The sequence below is a fragment of the Armigeres subalbatus genome, chromosome 3 (assembly GCF_024139115.2).
Source record: "Armigeres subalbatus isolate Guangzhou_Male chromosome 3, GZ_Asu_2, whole genome shotgun sequence".
NCBI classification, from domain to species: domain Eukaryota; kingdom Metazoa; phylum Arthropoda; class Insecta; order Diptera; family Culicidae; genus Armigeres; species Armigeres subalbatus.
Genome location: NC_085141.1, coordinates 107,402,335 through 107,428,253, shown reverse-complemented (window position 1 = coordinate 107,428,253; position 25,919 = coordinate 107,402,335). Strand labels below are relative to the sequence as shown.

General features: G+C 44.9%; 1 protein-coding gene across 1 annotated transcript in view; it reads left to right on the top strand.

The window, feature by feature from the left end:
- Window positions 1-4,665: 4,665 nt before the first annotated feature.
- The window catches only part of LOC134221870 (uncharacterized), a 75,895-nt gene continuing 54,641 nt past the window's right edge, over window positions 4,666-25,919 (top strand). Inside the window, exon 1 of the mRNA XM_062701039.1 lies at window positions 4,666-4,798. Within this exon, the coding sequence (XP_062557023.1) occupies window positions 4,666-4,798 (133 nt within the window). The remainder of the gene's footprint in view (window positions 4,799-25,919) is intronic.

The following is a 25,919-nucleotide window of genomic DNA, read 5'->3' as shown; positions in this document are numbered from 1 at the left end:
TGTAACAGAACAAAATAGCCAATTTATGTGTTAAGCACTTTATTTATCTGAAAATCTGATGCGAAGTTTAAAAATAACAAAACACAAGACAAATCCTGTTGACCTATTGTAGAATAAATAGATTATTTGCACTGTAAACGAAAGAACATCGCATAGTTATAGCCATTGCTCTTCTTCATGCGGGAGATAATTTTCAGAATGCAAAATACACATTTCTTAATTACCTTTACAATACTTTTTACCAACGAAACAAACTGTATCTGATTCAGATCCATATGCTATATGAATGACGAATTTATTTTTCACTAGTTAACCATCTAAAAACAATTAAAATAGTTTTATCGAAAATGTTGTTCAAATATGTACCACTTGCCCCATGTATGTTAAAACTCAAGGACAAATGAAAATAGCAGATTTTGGCTTTAATTAAAAAATTTAAATGGTTTTCGATGCCACACAATTATTTAATTGCTTGAAATATTCACTTTCCACGTCAATGATAAATTTATTAACGACTCTTTAGTTGGAAATCCATTGAATTAAAATAAATAATAATTGAAAGTCATGATCAAGCAATAGCATTAGTATGGTGCCTCAAATAGTTTTGATTCCAAATATTTTTGTGTCGGGTGAACTCGTTTATAGTTCTGCTTCATCTTTCTAGAACATTGTTACCGTTAAAAACGTTTATCGATTGATTTACAGTCATAGTACCCACTTACCCCGTATTTTCACTTGCCCCGGGTTACCTTATCAATCGACTCGGACACTCTCCAGCAATTTGTCAATTTCATCGAAACTTAAGATTATTAACGAGAAGTTATAGAATTTTTTTAGTTCTTGTCAAAGCCAATAAAAACTTCATATATAACCCATCCGGCACGGCAAATGCTGGGTAAAGCGTACTATTGGTACTTCGCGTACCTGAAGGGATAAAATAAACCCCACCTTGTGGTTTTTAGTCTCTTACCCAGCAACTCCTATCCCTACCTCCCCGTGGTGCTGGCTGGAATACGAGCAACATAACGAAACTCGGGTAACCAACCCCGGTGGGAACTATGGTCGTATGCTGACAGGGAAGCGGGGGAGGGGTTGCTATTCTCCGGGGTGCAAATCTTACTGAGCGTCTGTTCTCCATGTCAGGATCGGCTCACAACAGCGTCTGTTATCCATGTTAGGGGCGGCTGATCATCTTCCGAGTACCAACGAGGGACTGTCCACCGGGAATAAGGAGGAATGGTCCTCCGGAAATTTAGGGGATTTGGTGTCAGGCCCTGCAAGCCAGCCTTTAAAAAAACATACGCAACGAATAATCAACAAGAGAGTACGGACCGGACCCATCGGCGAAGACCACTGCGACGAAAAGGGACTAGCGATTGGAAACTCGGTTCGTGGAACTGCAAATCTCTCAACTTCATCGGGAGCACACGCATACTCGCCGATGTGCTCAAGGACCGTGGATTCGGCATAGTAGCGCTGCAGGAGGTTTGTTGGAAGGGTGCGAACGTTTAGAGGTAATCATACCGTCTATCAGAGCTGCGGCAACACACACGAGCTGGGAACAGCTTTCATAGTGATGGGCGATATGCTAATGCACGTGATCGGGTGGTGGCCGATCAATGAAAGAATGTGCAGGGTGAGGATAAAAGGCCGGTTCTTCAACTTCAGCATAATCAACATCCATAGCCCACACTCCGGAAGCACTGATAATGATAAGTACGACAGCTGCCCAACCCACGACGTCACAATCATCATAGGAGATTTGAACGCTCAAGTTGGACAAGAGGAGGAGTTTAGACCGACTATTGGAAAGTTCAGCGCACACCGCCTGACGAACGAAAACGGCCTACGACTAATTGATTTCGCCGCCTCCAAGAATACGGCCATTCGCAGCACCTACTTCCAACAAAGCGTTCCGTATCGGTACACCTGGAGATTACCACTGAAGACAGAATCACAAATCGACCAATCGTTCTGATTGATGGACGGTACTTCTCCGACATTAACGACGTCAGGACATATCGTGGCGCTAACATCGACTCTGACCACTATCTGGTGATGGTTAAACAGCGCCCAAAACTATCCGTCATCAACAATGTTCGGTACCGACGACCGCCGCGGTACGACCTAGAGCGACTGAAGCAACCTGATGTCGCCACTGCATAGGCGCAGCATCTCGAGGCAGCATTGTTGGAAGAGGGTGAGCTCGATGGGGCACCTCTTGAGGACTGCTGGAATACAGTCAAAGCAGCCATTAACGACGCAGCGGAGAACAACGTCGGGTATATGGGACGAAGTCGACGGAACGATTGGTTCGACGAAGAGTGCAGACAGATTCTGGAGGAGAAGGACGCAGCACGGGCGGTCGCGCTGCAGCAAGGTACCCGGCAGAACGTGGAACGTTATAGACGGAAGCGGAAACAGCAGACCCCCTTTTTTCAGGAGAAGAAACGCCGCCTGAAGGAAGCGGAGTGCAAGGAGATGGAACAGCTGTACCGTTCTCAAGAAACATGCAAGTTCTATCAGAAGCTCAACGCATCCCGCAAAGGCTTCGTGCCGCGAGCCGAAATGTGCCGGGATAAGGATGGGAGCATCTTGACGGACGAACGTGTGGTGATCGAAAGGTGGAAGCAGCACTACGAGGAACATTTGAATGGCGCAGAGAGTACAGGCAGTGAAAGTCAAGGCAGCGGAGGAGATGACTACGTCAGTTCAGCGGACGATGGAAGCCAACCAGCCCCCACCTTGAGGGAAGTTAAGGATGCCATCCAATAGCTAAAGACCAATAAAGCAGCTGGTAAGGATGGTATCGGAGCTGAGCTCATCAAGATGGCCCCGGAAAAGCTGGCCACTTGACTGCACAAACTGATAGTCAGAATCTGGAAAACCGAACCGTGGAAGGAAGGAGTTATATGCCCCATCTACAAGAAAGGCGACAAGCTGGAATGTGAGAACTTTCGAGCGATCACCATCCTTAATGCCGCCTACAAAGTGATATCCCAGATCATCTTCCGTCGTCTGTCACCACTCACCATTAGTGAATAAGATTGTGGGAAGTTCTCAAGCCGGCTTCGTCGACGGCCGCTCGACAACGGACCAGATCTTTACTGTACGGTAAATCCTTCAAAAATGCTGTGAATCCCAACGCATCATCTGTTCGTTGATTTCAAGGCGGCATACGACAGTATAGACCGCGTAAAGCTATGGAAATTTATGGACGAGAACAGCTTCCCTGGGAAGCCTATCAGACTGATCAAAACAACGGTGGATGGTGTGCAAAACTGTGTAAAAATTTCGGGCGAACACTTCAGTTCGTTCGAATCGCGCCGGGGACTAAGACAAAGTGAGGCAGGTACGATTTTCAACAGATCCAGTCAATTTGTTTGCTTCGCGGATGAAATGGACATTGTCGGCCGAACATTTGCAAAGGTGGCAGAACTGTACACCCGCCTGAAACGTGAAGCAACAAAAGTTGGACTGGTGGTGAATGCGTCGAAGACAAAGTACATGCTTGTGGGCGGAACCGAGCGCGACAGGGCCTGCCTGGGAAGCAGTGTTACGATAGACGGGAATACCTTCGAGGTGGTCGAGGAATTCGTCTACCTCGGATCATTGTTAACGGCTGACAACAACGTTAGTCGTGAAATACGAAGGCGGATCATCTGTGGAAGTCGGGCCTCCTACGGGCTCCAGAAGAAACTGCGGTCAAAAAAGATTCGCCACCGCACCAAATGTGTCATGTACAAGACGATAATAAGACTGGTTGTCCTCTACGGACATGAAACATGGACAATGCTCGAGGAGGACTTGCAAGCACTCGGAGTATTCGAGAGACGGATGCTTAGGACCATCTTTGGCGGTGTGCAAGAAGACGGTGTGTGGCGACGAAGAATGAACCATGAGCTCGCCCAACTCTACGGCGAACCCAGTATCCAGAAGGTAGCTAAAGCCGGAAGGGTACGATGGGCAGGACATGTTGCAAGAATGCCGGACAGCAACCCTGCAAAGATGGTGTTCGCTTCCGATCCGGCAGGTACGAGACGGCGTGGAGCGCAGCGAGCGAGATGAGCAGGCCAGGTGCAAAACGACTTGGCGAGCGTGGGGCGTATCCGAGGATGGAGAGATGCGGGCTTGAACCGTGTATTGTGGCGTCAAATTGTTGATTCAGTGTTATCTGTTTAGATAACTAAATAAGATAACTGTAAACTAAATAAATGAAAGGAATATAACCAATCCCGTGCATTCCTTACACGGACATCAGAATGCTGTATGTCACGGGCCTTCGGGTTCACCGCAGGATTTTCTTTGTGTATAAAAGAAACTGGGCCTGCCATGTGTGAGTCATCTCATCGTCATCCAGATCCAGCCACCAACTGAGCACGGCATTGCAGTTCGAGACAGCAGCACGTACGGACGTGTTGCTCGCGCATTATTTCCTCGTTCGTTCGCTTCGTTCGTCTTTTCTCGTTCGTTCGCTGTTTACGTTTTCGCTTCGTCGCGTTGGCGTTATTTTCTCCCAGATCCGTCATGGGAGACTCGGTTACCGATTCGGTCGCTGGAAAAGTGCCTAAGCGCACTGCTCTTGGAGGCGCGGGTAACCCCTCCAAGCAGCTTTTGCAGAGCAACGTGTTCTCGCCGTTGCCGCTTGATGACGCGGAAAAGAGGATGAAGCAGCAATCGCAGCTGGTGCAGCAGGTGCAACCAGAGCGGAAGGAGAAATGCTCGCCTGTGTTTGTGAAGGGCGATCCGCCGGATTTGCGCCTGAAAATTCGCCAGTTAATCGCTAAAGGGCTGAAATGTACATTTCAGCTCTGCAGCGACTGTGGCGACAAACATCGGGCCACCACAAAGTTCCTGGAAATCCGGGAGAAGGCTTCCACCAGAACCCTTCCGAAGAAGAACCATGTTCCTGTAATCAACGAGGTGAACTTTCCAGCCATCTCGGCTCCCCGTCGTGTTATTCCAATACCCCCACCGTAACAGCCGCACAAGCGACTGGCAGCGGCAGCTGCGTCGGATCAAGCTCCAGCATCGTCGGCACCATCCATTAGCGAATGGCCCCCACTCCCTCTTCCTGGGTTCCGTCGGCAGTCGGAAAACGAAGCCGTCCCACCGGAAGAATCTGCTCCGCTCTACACTCCGGAGCAACTGATGCCGATCTTCGAGCAGCTCGCCACTCGGTTGCGCGGCTGCAAAACCCGATTCGACCAAGTCTTCACTCTTGGCATGCCAATAATTGAAAATGGCTGCTAGGGTGGGCCTAGTCAACTGGAACGCTCGCGCGCTAAAGAGCAAAACAATTGAGCTGAAGGATTTCCTTGAGGGGAAGGAAATAGACGTTCTGTTCATCACCGAAACGCACCTTAAACCGGAGGTGTACGTCAACATCCCGGACTTTCGCATCGGATCATTACCCGGTGGTGGCGTAAGTGGGATCCTCGTTCGATCGGCATCAGCAGTCCCGGTGTAACTACCGACTGGAGTCGGTTCCAAAGGTGTGTGGACGAAAACATCAACTACCAGCGACATTCAGCCACGCCGGAGGAAATCGTCGATCAGCTACACTCCATCCAAAGAGGCTATCTCCCAGGCCCATGAACAACATGTGCCAACTGCTCGACTGGTAAGCAACACCCTAAACATTGATTTACCCCCCAAAGATTTGATCCGTCTGCGAAATGTCACTCGCAGGCAGTACCAACGTACTGGGCTGCGTGCACTTAAGGCCCGGTGCAATCGCATGACCAAAATTATCCAGACCAGAATGGTCCTCAGAAATAGTGATTTTTTCAATAAGATCCGCGCTCTCCCAGACTGTGCTAAGCCATTCTGGAAGCTAAACAAAATTCTAAAATCTAAGCCTCGGCCCATTCCACCTTTGATCCCATTAGACAGCAATGGCTCAAAGGATCGCTTGATAACTCCTGCAGAGAAATAGGTCGTCATTTCGTCAGCTCCCACAATCTTGGACAGAACATCGTCAGTACACACGAATCAGCCATTAATGAGCATGCTAACAACATCCATCAGACGGACGCAATGAGAAAACAGAACTGTGCAATAAAAATCCTATTCGACTAAATGCTGATGTCATATTAGAAATTTGGAGACAGTACTCGTCGATAGCAAATCCTTCCGCACGCGATGGCATATGAGCAAGTCAAACCACCTTCCTTTTGCCAGTGGAGATATATCAGCTTCCACACTGATATTCTTCCCTCCCCCTTCATACGGGAGCTTGGCAGAAGGAAGGTCGTGTGATATATGCCATCACAAATATTGCCCTCCGCTCGCTTTCAAATCGACTTCTATAAAAACATTCTTCATGCCTGCCGTATCCTAACGGAACTATCAATTCTATACTTTCGCCTCTCATGCTATCATGAACATGTACGTCCAAGTTTGGAAGATGATATTAGCATTTCCATATCATTATCCATCTTATTCCCAACGACTTCTCGGAGGATTCTGAGATCTCAGCTGGCGAATTGACGGCCTATATCAAATCGTCGAAGAACATGAAGGCCCCAGGCTTTGACAGCATCCTGAATCTCGAACTCAAACACATGAGTCCTCCGGTTTTCGAGCATCTTTCGCTGATCTTTAATCAGTGTCTCCGGCTCAGCTACTTTCCATCGTCCTGGAAGTCAGCGAAAGTCATCCCCATCCGTAAGCCTGGGAAGAATCCTCTCCCAAAAGTTATCGTCCCATCAGCCTTCTCTCAGGGTTATCCAAGCTATTCGAAAAAGCTACTCATCACCGGTTACTTGAGTCTGCCAAAAATCTCAACATCTTGCTCGAGGAACAGTTTGGTTTCCGACGCGGTCGATCAACCGTTCACCAACTGACCCGAGCTACCAACGTCCTCAGACGGAACAAGTTTGTCTCAAAAACCTCCGCCATGGCCTTACTCGATATCGAGAAGGTGTTTGACAATGTATGCCATGATGGCCCGGTGTACGAACTGCAACGCTACAATCTTCCCAGCTACCTGGTGAAAATCATCAACAATTATCTGTCGGCAAGGACATTCCGGGGCTCAATGCGAACAACATCGTCGCAGGTGTCCCCCAGGGCAGTATCATCGGGCCCCTGCTTTTAAATCTGTGCACCTCCGACATACCAGAACCTCCAGAAGGCGGAATTCTGTCTTTGTTCGCAGATGACACCTCCATCGTCTACAACGGTAGAGTGATCAGAGCGCTTGTTTCAGACGCCGCCGCCGCTGAAAATGATCTATCACACCACCACCGCCGACAAAAATGATTATTTGCTAACAAAAAATAACGTCATTTCACCGGGACTTCAATTTTTATTTTGCAGGCCACACGGCTGTGCGGATTTTTGCTGAGCTGCAGAAATAAAAACTGAGTGTGTGGGTCTCTGAGTCTTCTATAAAAAGTTTCGATTTTGGAATGAAATGACAGCTTCTCAGTACAACTTTGTTGTACGATAAAAGAAAAAATATTATCTGTAAATCATAAATATTGCAAAATGTTCGACTTCACTTAATTCCTTCTTGACAATGGAACCATATGATCAAAATAGACACTGTAAATAACCAAAATTGACACATGAAGCATCCAACAAAATAAGATTGAGTAGGGAAATAGTGTTAGAGAAAATACATTTCGTTTGTTTACCTTCAAAGCACTTTTTAGTCAATCTTTGAATATTACGATAACTTTAAATGTTTACATTTGGTCCAAATTGCCAAATCACTAAGGACTCTGGAAAATTCACAACGTTTTCACAGCAGTTCACAGCATAATTGAACATTTGCATAAAATTAACCTCATCATGATTATTACTAGAGCTAATAGAAACAATGGCTAGTGTTTTAAAATATAAGAAATACTTCTGCATAGTCAAGTTTATACTTTGCCACGCCAGTAATCTTCGATTTCCATCATTCAATCCTCGAGCATGACCTAAACCCTGAACAATTCCCGTCGCAAGTAAACATCGCACATTAATTAACATCCGTCTATAGACTAATCAATTTCCAATATCAGTGCTAATGAGCGCCGTCCGGGGGAGCAGCAGGAACCGCGCGCCATATAATTATCGGTATCGATATGCAATTCCGATCCGTCTGTCAGCCAGTCACTCACTCACTCGCTCGCTCGCTCGCTTGCTGGAATCGCATTCAAGTTCAAGCCAATAATGAAGGAATACAGTTTGGTGACAACCATCAACCGAAGAAACAAAGCAAGTGCGCGCCGATGAAGATCCGCCTGTTCCGATAGGGACCGAGGGGTTGATGGGGCTGTTCCAGGGTAGATACCGAGTGCCGCTCAGCAGCACAGGCCAGCAGATAATTACAGTCAATTGGATTCGCCGCCACACTAAACTAAATTGTACCCCTTCGATTCTGGGCTGCGGAGAGACCGCGCCGTCGTCGATCGGCTGGTTTGTTGGTGTGACGTGTGCTACGGAGCCGACGACGATGACTCCAGAGCGCGAGTAATTGCAGGTCTTTCAAGCTGTCGATAATGATATGTGCTTTGTGTGACTTTGGCGTAATTTCAATAATTAACGGCAGTGAATCCCAGTTATTGACGGAAAGGCGCAGAACAGCTGACAAGGTTTGGGGTGCAGTTTAGAATTTACTGTGGAGATTGCCTCCGAAGGTCACTGCTGTTTAAATTATAAGGTGCGATGATTCAAATCTGTGGTGGATCAAAGAAAACTAATTTTACCGTTATTTTTCTAAGTGTACTTATTTGCCAAATATACTCAATTTGTTTAGCTCAGCTTAGCTTTGACTGACTGCACATATCAATCGTTGCTATTTCGTAATTGACCAGACCCAATGAAATTGCACAATCTACTGAATCGATTAACAACAGCACCGGCCACGTCCTTGTAGCTAATAACATGGAAGGTCTTTTAGTTGGTGGTTATGAAAAGCGTGTTTAGCTCTGCGTCTATATAAACCATAGAAAAGAATACTGCCGTAATCTAAAAAGTGACGCATGGTTCATATTAATGACAATTCTGTTTTTGCTGATGAGCAATTTGGTTTTCGCTCATGGGCATTCAACTACTCATCAGTTATTAAGAGTAACGAATTTAATTCGACTCAACAAATCTGAAGGATATTCGACTAGAGTTGCTCTTCTTGATACAGAGAAAGCATTTAACAGTGTTTGGCATAAGGGTTTGATGGTAAATTTGATTAATTTTTATTTTCCCCTGTACATTATTTAACTGATCCAAAATTATTTATCAGATCGCTCACTGTAGGTAAATTATCAGAATTCTAAACCTGATAGATTACCTGTAAGAGCTGGTGTACTTCAAGACAGCATACTGGGGCCCATATTTTATAACATTTTTACTTCTTACTTACCTGATTTACCACCAGGGTATCAAAAATCTTTGTTCGCAGATAACACGGGTCTTTCCGCCAAAGGGCAAAGCCTTCATGTCATTCATTCATTTATTTAGTTTACATCTAAACAGATAACACTGAATCAACAATTTGACGCCACAATACACGGTTCAAGGCCGCATCTCTCCATCCTCGAATGCGCCCCACGCTCGCAAAGTCGTTTTGCACCTGGTCTGCCCACCTCGCTCGCTGTGCTCCACGCCGTCTCATACCTGCCGGATCGGAAGTGAACACCATCTTTGCAGGGTTGCTGTCCGGCATTCTTGCAACATGTCCTGCCCATCGTACCCTTCCGGCTTTAGCTACCTTCTGGATACTGGGTTCGCCGTAGAGTTGGGCGAGCTTATGGTTCATTCTTCGCCGCCACACACCGTCTTCTTGCACACCGCCAAAGATGGTCCTAAGCACCCGTCTTTCAAATACTCCGAGTGCATGCAAGTCCTCCTCGAGCATTGTCCATGTATCATGTCCGTAGAGGACAACCGGTCTTTTTAGCGTCTTGTACATGACACATTTGGTGCGGTGGCGAATCTTTTTGACCGCAGTTTCTTCTGGAGCCCGACTTCCACAGATGATGCGCCATCGTATTTCACGACTGACATTGTTATCAGCCGTTAGCAAGGATCCGAGGTAGACGAATTCCTCGACCACCTCGAAGGTATCCCCGTCTATCGTAACACTGCCCTGTCCCACTCGGTTCCGCCCACAAGCATGTACTTTGTCTTTGACGCATTCACCACCAGTCCAACTTTTGTTGCTTCACGTTTCAGGCGGGTGTACAGTTATGCCACCTTTGCAAATGTTCGGCCGACAATGTCCATGTCATCCGCGAAACAAATAAATTGACTGGATCTGTTGAAAATCGTACCCCGGCTGTTACACCCAGCTCTCCGCATGACACCTTCTAGCGCAATGTTGAACAACAGGCACGAAAGTCCATCACCTTGTCTTAGTCCCCGGCGCGATTCGAACAAACTGGAGTGTTCGCCGGAAATCTTCACACAGTTTTGCACACCATCCACCGTTGCTTTGATCAGTCTATGGTAAGCTTCCCAGGGAAGCTGTTATCGTCCATAATTTTCCATAGCTCTACGCGGTCTATACTGTCGTATGCCGCCTAGAAATCAACGAACAGATGGTGCGTTGGGACCTGGTATTCACGGCATTTTTGAAGGATTTGCCGTACAGTAAAGATCTGGTCCGTTGTCGAGCGGCCGTCAACGAAGCCGGCTTGATAACTTCCCACGAACTCATTCACTAATGGTGACAGACGACGGAAGATGATCTGGGATATCACTTTATAGGCGGCATTAAGGATGGTGATCGCTCGAAAGTTCTCACACTCCAGTTTGTCGCCTTTCTTGTAGATGGGGCATATAACTCCTACCCTTCCACGGTAGCTGTCTTTAGCTGTTGGATGGCATCCTTAACTTCCCTCAAGATGGGGGCTGGTTGATTTCCATTTCCACTGACGTAGTCATCTCCTCCGCTGCCTTGACTTTCAATGGCTGTACTCTATACGCCATTTAAATTTTCTTCGTAGTTTCTTCGATCACCACACGTTCGTCCAGCAAGATGCTCCCATCCGTATCCCGGCACATTTCGGCTCGCGGCACGAAGCCTATGTGAGATGCGTTGAGCTTCTGATAGAACTTGCGTGTTTCTTGAGAACGGCACAGCTGTTCCATCTTCTCGCACTCTGCTTCTTCCAGGCGGCGTTTCTTCTCCTGAAAAAGGCGGGTCTGCTGTCTCCGCTTCCGTCTATAACGTTCCACGTTCTGCCGGGTACCTTGCTGCAGCGCAGCAACTCTGCCTCGAGATGGTGCGCGTATAGGGGCCATCCAGAAACCACGTGGTCATATTTTTGAAGATTTTCAACCCCCCCTCCCCCCCATGTGGCTTATCGTGGTCATTTGGCAGACCACCCCCCCCCCTATGACCACGTGTTTTTTTTCAAGTACAAAAATTAAAAAAAAAACTTATGTAACTAAAACATATAGTTAATCCGATCAATTTTGAAGATGGACAATTTCAATTGATTTAAAATTAAACTAAACCCAGCATGGAAATTATAAATATTCATGAAGTCGAAAATTTTGATTGTGTTATCATGTTTAATGTGTATCAGGATATCAACAACTCGCACATCTTCAATGCATCAGGAGGATACAAAAAAAATGTGGACTCGCGAATATATCGTGGACTATATCTATCAAAATTTCGAGAAAAATTTATAATGTTTTAGAAATTTTCCAAAATATCCCTCTATTTTTATTTTTTTTTAAATTGTTTTATTAGTGTTTTTTTTTCAATAACTATAAAGTTCACTGAATATCCCTATACATTCCTTAGAGTATTTGGGACCTTCCATAGCTCTGGAGCTACTGGAAATTCTTAAGATATTAACCTCAGCGAAGCATCTGAACTGAACGCTTACAACAAACAGTTTATTAGAGAATCACAAAGTTAATATGTAATCTTAGAATGCAAATAAAACCTCCTACTGTTGTTTTTTTAGTAGCATTCCTGTAGAAATTTCAGTATTGTTTTCAGAATCATCAATATTAGAAATAAATAATTATAATTTTTTTTTTAAATTGTTCATTGCTAATATTGATGAAAATTTTGTATTTTTTCGTTGAACATTTTGATTTGTTTATGGATAATTCTTATTTCATAATTGCAATTTTTACTTTTACAAGTGCTAATTTATTATTGTTGTGTGTATTATTGTTCTTTATTGGCAATTTCCTATTTTATTATGGAAAATTTCTATTTTTTTTCTCTACTAAAGAGATTTTCAATCCAGAGCTGGCTCATCTCTCAAAATTTCTAATTCTTCATTGAAATTTTATTTTGATGTCGACTCGTGGAAGCCAATGATGCCATGCTAAAAATATTTTCTCGGTCACTCTGATGGTTCTTTGGAATAATTTTCCAAGGAACTTCTATTCCACATCTCGAATATGCTTCAGTCAATGGTCCTTTTATAAGCGACTCATAGAGGAATGAATGTATTATAGACCAATTATTATTTTGGAGTTCGGATCATTCGATTTATTCAATTAACCAACTTATGAATGATGTATGATGTAATATCCCAGTAGGTCCATTGGGTTGATATGACTTCAATTATTATTTATACAAGCTACTACAGACTTTTTAGATTATACAAAACGTCCTGGAAGTCGTAATGTTTGAACTACTCAAGTCCGTGAACCCAGTGCTTCTAAGGCCCTACAAAAACAGTTTGCGTACAAACCTCATAGTCATTGTGCAACTTGCTGTTGACTCAAGATAATTTTGGGTACCTTGTCTCTTGGATCTCATGTTAATGGAAATTAGGATCATATGCTTATTTCATCGGATTGGGTATATACCGAAGATGAGAACATTGCAAATGTCTTGATTGATCTGGTAGATTCGTGGGCTGAACTTGAGAGCATTTTGAAGTACCTTGAGCATCTCGTATTCCTGAATATTAATCACTGGCTTAACGTTCAGGATGACCCATCTTATCTGACCACCCAACTGTTTAGAATGATTCAAACATTTGAACTTTATTTACACGCTCTTAGAATCGAAATCTTCCCAAGGTTTCGGATATCTGAGTTTTCATGGTCAGTCAAATTTGAGCTCCCATATTTTTTCTGTAAAGCCAATATCTAGATGAACAATTTTACTGAAGAAAATTGTGGCCTAGATCTCTTTTGTGATTTTATAGACAATCTAAAACGCTAGGCATATATGACCCATCATTCCTGAAAGGGTTGAGATTTATTTTGAAATTCAATTTCAATCGTTATTATAACACTATTTTTTAACAGATTGTTTTAGGAATTGGAGAGTTTTTTTCTGGAACACTGCCACTTTTTTTCATATCGCAGGAATCTCCTTAGTTCTAAGACCCTTTTATGAATTTAAAAAGCATTTTATTTAGAATTTCATGTTGATTTTCTAAATGCAAGCTTCTCTATGTCATAACCTTTTTCATGCGCACTACTAGAATTTTGTGCAATCAGAACATTTAGGTGCATTATTATTTTTTTCGATCAATTATGATAATTATTCAATATCATAAAACTAGGCTTCTAAAGCCTAAATTATTGCCTACATTTATTGCTTGGATTAATTTTAAATTCCAAGATCTTCTTAATTTTCAAGAACAATTATTCTGGAGTTGCAAGGGAAACCCTTCGGAATATTGATAAGAAATTCTTCGGAGTCTCCCCGGAAAATCTTTAGAATTTCAACGACTTTTTTTTCCGAAATTCTGTGGAAGAGTTCCGAAAAATGTTCGGTAGAAATTTTGAAGAACTAGAAGAATCCGTAGAAGGATACGAAATGCATATTTACGATGAAAATTCCAATAAACATCAAATTCCGAAGAATTTCCAGTATAAAATAGAAAAAAATCCAGCTACCTTTTTTTCCAGAATCTCCAAAGATTTTTTTAAAATCCTGGGCAACTTTAATGAATCTTCAAAGGAAATTTCCAATGGATTTTTTTTCGTTTTCCAAAAGAAATTCTTAGAAATTTTCAGCAGTTTTTTTTAATTTCCAAAAGAAATTATTCGGAATATGCCAAAATATTTCCGATGAAAATTCCTACGATTTTCCAGTAGAAAATCAAAAATGTTCATCTGAATCACCAATAATGAATTTCCCGAGGAAATTCCGATGTTTTTACAAGTGGAAATAACGAAAAAATGTACTTTTGTAGTACTTGTAAAGGTTGTACTTTTGAAGCATTTCTAGTAGGAATTCCTTAAAAAATTAAATCAAAATTTTAAAGATTTTCTTATGTGAAAATTCCTTAAACCTTCTAAATCATTTCCTGTGCATCTTTGCATGGTAAAGATTTAAAGCAATGTTTAGCTGAACCTACATAGAAATCAACATGACATCCCGAAGAAGAATGAATTCCCGATGAAATTTTGAAATGATTTCTGGTTCAAATTCAAAAAACATGAACCTTGAGAATTCTAAAGATTTATTCTTTGAAAACCAAAGAATTTTTTGAAGATAATCCATAGACTCTTCCGTGCAAATTCTAAATAATGCCACGAATAAAAAAATACTTTGAAAATTTAAAAATATGTGATAGAACTCACAAAGAGCGTAAAAAAATATTCCAAAAATTTTTCATTTCAAGATTCCAAAATTGAAAAAAAAATCAACGGAAATATCAAAGTGTTTCATGTGGCATTGGCTCCATATTCCAACTGGAAGTTGGTCTGCTTTTCAACTTAGTATATTCTATTAGCATTTCCTCAGTTATAAATTGAAAGCTTTTATATGCCAACCATATCACGATTATATATCTTGTGTAGCAAGTACGATGGATACACTATACTTAGGGTGTCCTAGACAGGAACGAGAATCGAACTCGTCATCTCCGGATTGGCAATCCTACGCCTTTGCTCGCAAGGCTAACTGGAGACTGAACATATTGAAGTGAACTCCTTCAAATGTTCGAAAAACTTCTTTTGTAAATGAAGAAGAATGTCTGCTGAAGATTCGCAAGAACTTGTCAAAGGAATTCATTAAAATGTTTTTCCACCGAAAATTATATGTATTTCCCACGGGACTGTTTTAAATTTTCAGACAGAATTCACATGGAATTTTTTTCGGAGTTTTAAGGAAAATTTTTTGGAATTAACACTGGAGATGTTTTGTTTTTTTTTTTCATTATCAATTTGTAGCAAAATTTCCAAGCAAAATTTTTCAGAGAGAATTGTTCAAAAAAAATCTGAATGCCAGCACTTTATCAGGATTGTATGAAGTAATGTCAAAGTTTTTACAGGAAATTTCTTTACTTGATTTTTCCTGAATATCCACAAGAAATTCTTTTGAATTTTTCTTCTTAAGATTTTTTCTTGGATTATTGAAGCGGGCTTGGTAGTCATATGGCTACTGCTTCTGCCTAATACGCAGGAAGTCGTGGGTTCAATCCCAGGTCCGTTCTATTCTCCTACTTTACATCTTTCTCTTTATTTCTCATGTTCTAGCAATCGTTAGAACTGGAAATGGACTTCCATACCGTTTCCATTACTATTCCTATACCTTCAACTTGAGTATTCTAACAGTAATCTGCTAGAATTGGAAATTAACTATAGAGCTCGTTTCCTACATCCAATTAGAAATTCCATCAGTTACCTTCTCCTATCTATCACATTGGCAGCTCGTTAACCAAGACGGACCTCTGCCTCTCCAACCTAACCCAAAAATTCCAACAAATTTCGCATGAACTCGTGGCAAGTGCAGAGGTATATTCGGCTTGCAGTGGGCGAGTGATTGCATCATCATTTCCTCCCTCTTTCCTACATTGACTTGCATTCTGACGTAGCAGGCGCCAGTATGACCTAACAAATGAGATCACCAGTACTTGTACATTGAAGATGTGTGCTAGTCCCAAGCAAACATCTGTTGGTTCCCTGTGCAAGAACAGCTGATCTGGTCATAATGGAGTAGCAACTACGAGCAGTCAATCAAGCTCAAGCTCAAGCTCAAGCTCAAGATTTTTTCTTGGATTATTGTAAACACATGAACATTTTTCAAAATTGTAGCTGCAGTCAACTGATGAAAAAGTGTCAGCGGCGTGATGACAAAAACCATCTGCGGCGGATTTTTTTAAATATTTTTCCATTTTTCCCAACCAATTTTTTTTTTGTGGAAATTGAGACTTGTTTTTTCGTTTATTTATGTTTGGATATAGGATCTTAGACTAAGATGGTCAAATAATGCAGATATGCATCGGCGTTGCGACCGACGCTGCGTTATCGATTTTTCTCAATGCACACCTACGTCTTTTTAACGCTGAGTTGAAAAGACGCTACGAGGACATCGGCCCTTAGATGCGCGTTGCATTTAATGATTTAATCATTACATTTTATTGATTTGTATTTTTTACACCGCTATTGTTATTCACCAAAAGTTTTTCGTGTAAAAAAAAAACAACGTGGTTCGAGAGCAACACCCCCCTCCCACCATGTGGCTTATCATTTTCCAAACCTCCCCCCCCCCCATATATGACCACGTGGTTTCTGGACGGCCCCATACACGGACGACATCAGATTGCTTCAGTCGCTCTAGGTTGTACCACGGCAGTCGTCGGTACCGAACATTGTTGATGACGGATAGTTTTGGGCGCAGTTTCACCATCACCAGATAGTGGTCAGATTCAATGTTAGCGCCACGATATGCCCTGACATCGATAATGTCGGAGAAGTACCGTCCATCAATCAGAACGTGGTCGATTTGTGATTCTGTCTGCAGTGGTGATCTCCAGGTGTACCGATACGGAAGGCTGTGTTGGAAGTAGGTGCTGCGAATGGTCATATTCTTGGAGGCGGCGAAATCAATTAGTCGTAGGTCGTTTTCGTTCGTCAGCCGGTGAGCGTTGAACTTTCTAATAGTCGGTCTAAACTCCTCCTCTTGGCCAACCTGAGCGTTCAAATCTCCTATGATGATTTTGACGTCGTGCCTCGGGCAGCTGTCGTACTCACGTTCCAGCTGCGCGTAGAATGCGTCCTTATCATCATCAGTGCTTCCGGAGTGTGGGCTATGGACGTTGATTATGCTGAAGTTGAAGAACCGGCCTTTGATGCTGAAACTGCACATCTTTTCATTGGTCGGCCACCACCCGATCACGCGCCTTTGCATATCGCCCATCACTATAAAAGCTTTTCCCAGCTCGTGTGTGTTGCCGCAGCTCTGGTAGATGGCATGATTGCCTCTAAAAGTTCGCACCCTTGATTCCTTCCAACAAACCTCCTGCAGTGCTACGATGCCGAATCCACGGTCTTTGAGCACTTCGGCGAGTGTGCGTGTGCTCCCGATGAAGTTGAGAGATTTGCAGTTCCACGAACCGAGTTTCAAATCGCTAGTCCCTTTTCGTCGCAGTGGTCTTCGCCGATAGCTCCGGTCCGTACTATTTTGTTAGTAGTAGTAAAATTCTTCTTTATTTAAACATTTTTTGTTCTACAATTATTTTTAACATGTACAGTGATCGGCCGGCTTGGCCCTCCAACTTCGATTTTAATTATTATTATTATTATAGAGTTTTGGCACTTCCTCAGCAAGCGTGCTGGGAATTTTCACCTACCCCGGGCAATCTGAATGCCAAAGGGGATTAGGCTCTGTGGATCTCATTCGCCGGTTGACTTAAAATCCTATAATAAACTTTTGCACCGGATGTATTAGTTATGGTGGTTCAGGAATCTTCTTACGATGCTGCAAGTTCCAAGAACCACTGTCTTTTGGATGCTATGGAGGTTATGAGATAGTTCCAGCTCTCCTAAGGATCTCAGAAGAGATTTCGGGACGATTCCGGTTGCTGAGATAACAACCGGAATTATACGCACGTCCTCCAGGTGCCACATCTGCTTCAACTCCTCCGCCAAGTCGTGGTACTTCGTTATCTTGTTGGAGAATGTTGTTTGGACATTATGGTCTAGCGGTACAGCAATGTCGATGAGGGTAACCTGCTTCATCCTTTTGTCGTAGACCACAATATCGGGCCGATTGGCACGAATGAGGACATCCGTTATGATCTCGCGATCCCAGTACAGCTTCACGAAACTATTTTCCAGAACCGGGACAGGCACATATTTGTAGTAGGCGACAAACTGGTTAAACAAGTTGTGCTTTAAAGCAAGCTGTTGGTGCACAATCTTGGCTACTTCGTTATGACGACCGAGATAGGCTGAATCAGCTAAGGCTGAACACCCGGACACGATATGTTCGATCGTCTCTCCTACTGAATTGCACTTCCTGCAGCGGTCCTCCACATTTTCGTGCAATATATAGTGCCGATAGTTCTTCGTCGCAATTACCCGGTCCTGGATGGCTACCATGAATCCTTTTGTTTCCGAGAAGAGTTCACCCCGCACCAGCCACGTATTCGACGCCGCTTTGTCGATATATTCCAGCTCCAGTTGATGGGGGTGCGTCCCATGTAACTCCTTCTGCTTCCACGATGCGATCATCTCGTCGACAGATTTGATGTCGCAATTCAGCTGATAGTCCTCCTGCGCCAGATGCAGGGCACTGAATCCGTGGTCAGCTTCACACACAGCGCGATAGATTTCGTGGCGGTTCTGGCTTTCCACGAAGTATCTTCGCAACTGCTGGATCTGGTAAACACGCATAGTGTTTGTATATCTGTGACGCCTCTTCCTCCTACTGTACGTGGCAGGGTGACTCTCTCAATGGACGATTTTGGATGGCGCATGCGATGCTTAGTGAACGCCACTCGTACTGCTCGTTCTAACGCCTCCAAGTCAGTCTTGGTCCACTTCACCACCCCGAAACTGTATGTCAACAAGGGCACAGCAAACGTGTTTATCGCCTTCACCTTGTGGCCGGCCGACAACAGGCTCTTCAAAATACCGTTTACACGATGCAAGAACGTTTCCTGCAGCTCTTTCTTGATCATCGTATGACGAAACCCTTTCAGTTGCAGGAAATCTAGGAACTTGTACGTTTTGCCTTCAACCATATTTCGAATCTCCTCCTGTTCGTGGACACGGAAACTGTCGACATTCACTAGGTAACCCCGGTGTAGATGTATGGATCGACATTTATCGATACCAAACTCCATCCGGATGTCGTTGCTGAATACCGTTTCAAGCCGCAGAAATTGGTGCAGCTTCTCCACAGATTCCGCAAACAGCTTCAAGTCATCCATAAAGAAGTTGTGGGTAATGTTTGTACTCCTTTCCCCACCCTTCAAATGATAGCCATAGTTGTGTTGGTTGAGTGCTCTGCTAAGAGGGTTCATGGCAAGGCAAAACCATAGAGGACTAAAGGTATCGCCTTGGAATATGCCCCTCCTGATGCTGAGAGTCCTGGATCGTAACACCTTTTCTCCGTCGGTAATGTGTAGGGATGTGCTCCACATCCCCATAGCGTGCTGCATTAGCCTGATGACGTTACCGTCTATCTTATACAACTGCAGTACCTTAAGAAGGTACGAGTGAGGTACTGAGTCGTATGCCTTTTATAGTCGATATACGCCATGCTCAGGTTTCTTTGCTTGTGGGTGGCCTGCCCAACAACGACTGCATCAATGATGACCTGATCCTTGCAGCCTCGTGTGTTACGTCGACAACCTTTTTGTTCCTCGGTCATCAGGTTGTTGACGTCGCAATGGTTCTGCACCCACCTCGCTATTACCGATGACAGCACTTTGTACAGACTCGAAAGGCACGTTATTGGTCTGTACTTGGCTGGGTTCAAAGTGTTCCGATCCTTCGGCAGAAGATAAGTGACACCCCTAGTGATGAATTCCGGTAGCTGCCCGGGGTTATCTAGTACCGTGTTGAAGCATTCCGCCATCCGCCCGTGGACCGTTGTGAGTTTTTATACCAGAAATTATGCACAAAATCGGGTCCTGGTGCAGCCCAATTCCTGGTATACCGAGTAGCCTCACGTATGTCTTGGGCGGTCACGTTGATAGCGGTCATGTCTCCAATTCCACCACAATATTGCTCTTCTTCTGTCATCCACACCCCATCGCCGTTGTGTATGACGGGGTTCTCCCATAGATTGGACCAAAACTGCGTGACTTCTCCAATCTCCGGAAGGCCCTCGCCAAAGTCGGCTTTGTCGTTTCGGATGTGGTTGTAGAACTCCCTTTCGTTGATGTTGAACATTCGATTTTGCTCCTTCCTCTTCGAACATTCTCCATAACGTCGCAGTCGTTTAGCAAGAGCACTCAACCGCTGTACATGGGTGTTGAGGATCTCAGTTATGTTCGCCTCGGTGAGATCACGGAGTTCTGTGGGTTTCACAATTTCAGCAACATTCCGAACTAGCCTGGTTGATCGATTCCCCTGCTTGTACTGTGTTAATCGACCAACCTTTGACCGCAGTGTGGCGATGCGGGTCTCCAGACGTCGCATCCACGCGGGTTTTCGTGCTTTGGGGCGTGCGCGTCCATCACTCTCACCTTGTGGGCGCGTTCGCAATCCCAACGTTCTTACAACAGCCACTGCAGCCGAATACACGATAAATTGCAGCTCCTCAAGGTTCTCCACGGTTTCCAAATACTGTGGCAAAATATCCTGGTTAAGGATGCTTACTGTACTCGTCAACCGATAGGAGTACTGCAACTTGGGTATCCGGTGTCGGGACATGGGGTCTGTCCCACGGAACTGTGTAACTGCTGTGCCCATATGATTAGCTAGTTCGTCCTTATTATTATTATTATTATTATTATTATTATTATTATTATGTTGTTACTTAATTTTTTAAATATAATGTATCATGTCATGACGGCCTTCAAGAGGCGCTAGTGTTTTTTAAAATTTGTACACTATGTACACTAATATTTACAATAAAAATTTGATAACCTAGATTGGAACTAGCGTCCTAAGCGCTTGTTGGTCCGAGTGCAAGCAACGGACCATAAACTTTTCTTTACACTCACCAAAGCGTTCATGTAAGGTTTTTATTCCGGCCAGACGGTGGACCTCGGATGTTCTTGTCCTGGGAGGGGTGTTGAGGATCATCCTCAGGAATTTGTTTTGGACCCGTTGAAGTTTGAGGTGGTGGGTTTTAGCGCAGCTCTCCCAGACCGGCATACCATATTCGATCACAGGGAGGATGATTTGCTTGTAGACAGCAAGCTTATTTTTCAGGGACAATGACGACCGGCGGTTGATCAAAGGGTACAATAGTTTCAACAAGACGTTACACTTTGTCACCGTTTTGTCAACCTGTTGCCTAAAAATAAGCTTGCTGTCGAGGGTCAAGCCAAGATAGTCGGCCTCATTGGCCCATTCCACATTCGTGCCATTGAGGATGATTTTACAGTCCCCAGGCGGAACAAGTTTAGGGGATTTGGAGTGGGGGAAAATGATGACCTGGGTCTTCGCCGTGTTGATACAGATCTTCCAGCTAGTGAGGTACTCTGTCAGGGCATCCAGGCCTCGTTGGAGTTTTGCCACTAGCGCTCTGATCACTCTACCGTTGTAGACGATGGATGTGTCATCTGCGAACAGAGACAGAATGCCGCCTTCTGGAGGTTCTGGCATGTCGGAGGTGAATAGATTGAAAAGCAGGGGCCCGATGATACTGCCCTGGGGGACGCCTGCGACGATGTTGTGCGCATTGGAACTCGCTCCGCTGATTGAGACCCGGAATGTCCTTGCCGACAGGTAATTGTTGATGATTTTCACCAGGTAGCTGGGAAGATTGTAGTTTGTTGTAGTTTGTACACAAGGTCAGGTACACCAATGTATGGCATCATTGTCAAATGCCTTCTCGACATCGAGTAAGGCCATGGCGGATGTTTTTGAGACAAACTTGTTCCGTCTGAGGACGTTGGTAACTCGAGTCAGTTGGTGTACAGTTGACCGACCGCGTCGGAAACCAAACTGTTCCTCGAGCAAGATGTTGAGATTTTCGGCAGACTCAAGTAACCGATGATGAATAGCTTTTTCGAATAGCTTGGATAACCCTGAGAGAAGGCTGATGGGTCGATAACTTTTAGGGGTGGAAGGATCCTCCCCAGGCTTCCGGATGGGGATGACTTTCGCTGACTACCAGGACGATGGGAAGTAGCTGAGCCGGAGACACTGATTAAAGATCAGCGAGAGGTGCTCAAAGAACGGAGCACTCATGTGTTTGAGCTCGAGATTCAGGATGCTGTCAAAGCCTGGGGCCTTCATGTTCTTCGACGATTTAATATAGGCCGTCAATTCGTCAGCTGAGATCTCCAACTCCTCCGAGAAGTCGTTGGGAATCAAATGGATGTTGTTAGCATGCTCGTTGACGGCTGCTTCGTGTGGACTGACGATGTTCTGCCCAAGATTGTGTGAGCTGACGAAGTGACGACCTATTTCAGCGACCTTCTCTGCAGGAGTTATCAAGCGATCCTTAGAGCCATTATTGTCTAGTGGGATCAAAGGTGGAATGGGCCGAGGCTTGGATTTTAGAATTTTGGTCATTTTCCAGAACGGCTTAGCATAATCTGGGAGAGTGCGGATCTTATTCGAGAAGTCGTTATTTTTGAGGTCCACCATTCTGGCCTTGATAATTTTTGTGATTCGATTGCAGCGTCCCTTAAGCTCAGGCAGTCCAGTACGCTGAAACTGCCTGCGAGTGACATTCCGCAATCGAATCAAATCTTTGGTGAGTGTATCGATGTTTAAGGAGTTGCTTACCTGCCGAGCCGTCGGGACATGCTGCTCTCTGGCCGCCGAGATTGCCTCTTCGATGGCGCACAGCTGACGGTCGATACTTTCCGGCGTCTGTCTCCGGACGCACCTCGTAATCGACGGTGTTATCGACGCACTGCTGGAACCGCTGCCAGTTCACTCGGTGGTAGTTCCGCCGTAACTGCTGGTGCCGATTGACCGAGGAGCCCAGTTCCGCCACCACCGGATAGTGATCCGAACTGAGCTCCTGGTAGACAACCGGCTGCGAGACGTGGTCACTCAGGTTTATTATGTAGAGGTCGAGGGTTGCGTGGACACCGGACCGACTCAGCCGAGTGGAGGAATCCGGGCTCAAGATCGTGTAGTGGCCTTCCTCCATGTCGTTGCTCCAGATGGTGCCGTTTCGATTGCCGCGACTATTGCCCCAGGCTTGATGTTTGGCATTCAAGTCGCCGGCAATGATATACTGGCCTTGTCTCCGCGTCAGCTTGACGATGTCCCTCCAAAGGGCAGCCGATGATCCATCGTCGGCTTTGGATTGCGTTGGACAGTACGCCGCGATGAGCGCGATTGTGCCGACAGAAGTGGTGATTTCGACACCGATGGCCTCGATGACACTGAGCTGGAAGCTTGGAAGCAGACGACAGTTGATGTTGTAGCGAAAGGCGATGGCCACACCACCTCCCCTGGTCGGCCGGTCGAGTCGCACGATGCGGAAGTCCGGGATGTTGACGTTCACCTCCGGTTTTAGGTGCGTTTCGGTGATGAACGCCACGTCTATTTCCTTCTCCTCAAGGAAATCCTTCAACTCGATTATTTTGCTCTTTAGCGAGCAAGCGTTACAGTTGACCAGGCCCACCCTAGCAGCCATTTTCAATGATGAACATGCCAAGTGTGAAGACCTGGTAGAATCGGGTTTTGCAGCCGCGCAGTCGAGTGGCGAGCTGCGCGAAGATCGGCATCAGTTGCACCGGACTGTACAGCGGGGCAGATTCTCCTGGTGGGACGGCTTCGTTCTCCGACTGCCGACGGAACCCAGAAGGAGGGGCCATTCGCTGGTGGATGGTGCCGACGATGCTGGAGCTTGGACCGATGCAGCTGCCGCTGCCAGTCGCTTGTGCGGCTGTAGCGGTGGGAGTATTGGAATCACACGACGAGGAGCCGGGATGGCTGGAAAGTTCACCTCGTTGATTACAGGAACACGGTTCTTCTTCGGAATGGTCCTGGTGGAAGCCTTCTCCCGGATTTCCAGGAACTCGGCTCGCTTTGGGAAGCCCTTTGTGGTGGCCCGATGTTTGTCGCCACAGTTGGCGCACTTGGGATCGGCCACCTCCATTTTGTCGCAGTCGTCAGTCGGATGGGGTTCACCACACTTGTTGCAGCGCGGCTTCATGCGGCAGTTCCTGGTGCCGTGCCCGAAATTGAAGCAGTTGGTGCATTGCGTGACATCGCGGTGCACTGGCCGATATCGCTCCCAGTCAACGACGGTGTAATTTATAACGCCAACCAGCTTCAGGTCCTTCCAGGTAGTGGAGCCGTGCTCCAGATGGATCAGGTAAAGCTGGTCGCGATATCTCCTCGCCTTCTCGTGACGAGCGATCTTGTGGATCGCTCTTCCTCCTTCATTTCGTGAAGTCTTCGCAGCAAAGCCTTGAGCGGCTTCGTGCCGGGGTGGTCATGAGTGTAGTACTCCCCAGACAACCAGAATGCATGCATAATAGAATTGTTTTTCTGTTATGCGATGCCTATGCGCACAAATTTCATCGCTTACCAGTCGCGAAAACACTTTTTACGTACAAAAGTGGAGGCGATCTAAGTGTATTTCTTATCCGACGTTGCACGGAAGTGTATGCGATGTGCACGATTTTTATGCGAGTTTGTTCGTTATGCATTGCGATGTAGTTTGTGATAACAAACTCTGTTTGACAGATAATCCGATTTCATGTGAGTTTGATTGCAGGAATATGCGATGTCAACAAATGAAGCTGGAATAAACTCGTAAAATAGCCTACTGTGCGGCAAAATTTATAAATAAACTGATGAGCTTTGCACAACAATGCGAATCTGATGAAACTTGGATCGGTAAACGATTTTGATCGTGCATTCTTATGCGATGTGTGGTTGTCTGGGTCATACTTGTGGACCTCGAGGAACTCCACGACGGATTGATGATGGTCCCTGTTGGCCGGCATCACTTTCACGCCCTCGCTGCAGAGCCGAAAAGTACATTTCGGCCTTTAGCGATCAGCGGGCGAATTTTTGGGCGTAAATCCGGCGGATCGCCCTTCACAAAAACTGGCGGGCACTTCTCCTTCCGCTCCGGTTGCACCTGCGGCAGCTGCGATTGCTGCTTCTTCCTCTTTTTCGGCGGATTGCCGGCGTCATCAAGCAGCAAGGGCGAGAACACGTTGCTCTGCAAAAGCTGCTTGGAGGGGTTACCCGCGCCTCCAAGAGCAGTGCGCTTAGGCACTTTTCCAGCGACCGAATCGGCCACCGAGTCTCCCATGACGGGTCCGGGAGAAAATAACGCCAACGCGACGAAGCGAAAACGTAAACAGCGAACGAACGAGAAAAAACACTTGGAAAAATGCGCGAGCAAAAAACACGTCCGTACGTGCTGCTGTCTCGAACTGGAATGAGATGAGGTTACTCCAGTGTTGCCACTTATTTTTCGAACCTCACCTTCATTTTCAGGCGTAAAAATCTTTTCACCTTTATTTGTGAGCAAAAATCTTGAAAAAATCTTTATGTACTTAAGGCTGAAGCGCATAACATCGTTCGTCATTTCGCCCGTCAAATTTGACATTTTCCCGTGGATAAACTGTCAAATTCGACGAGTTGATTGGCGAACTTGTCTTTGTGCTCCAGGCTTAAACTTGAATAGGTGCTTAATAGCTGAAATATTCACTTTTTTTAAAATATACAAATGTTTTTAAATCTGTTGGGTTTTTTAGAAGCAGGTAGATATTTGTAATGAGAGGATATTTTGAAACGAGTTACGAGGTATTTTTGTACCATCCCATTTATTGCAAATCAAGGTGATCAAAAGTTATAAACCTTTCAGGTTTGTAGTGTGAATATTTTGACTTTTTGCATTTTGAATTGAATTGCAACGTTAAAGCCATCTTGGCAACTCCTTTCCTTTTAAAATAACATTTTTTAACGCAAAATAGCATTAATCGTGCTGGTATACCGTATATATATTCAGTCGGTTACTAACCAAAGTTTTAATAAAGTTATTCGGCCAAAACAGCCTTTTGACAGCTGCTGCCGAATGAGGGATGAGATAGAAATATTGATGAACTTTCTTAATAATGGAAATACCAGCTTTCCTTCTCGCCGTTTACCGCCCAGCG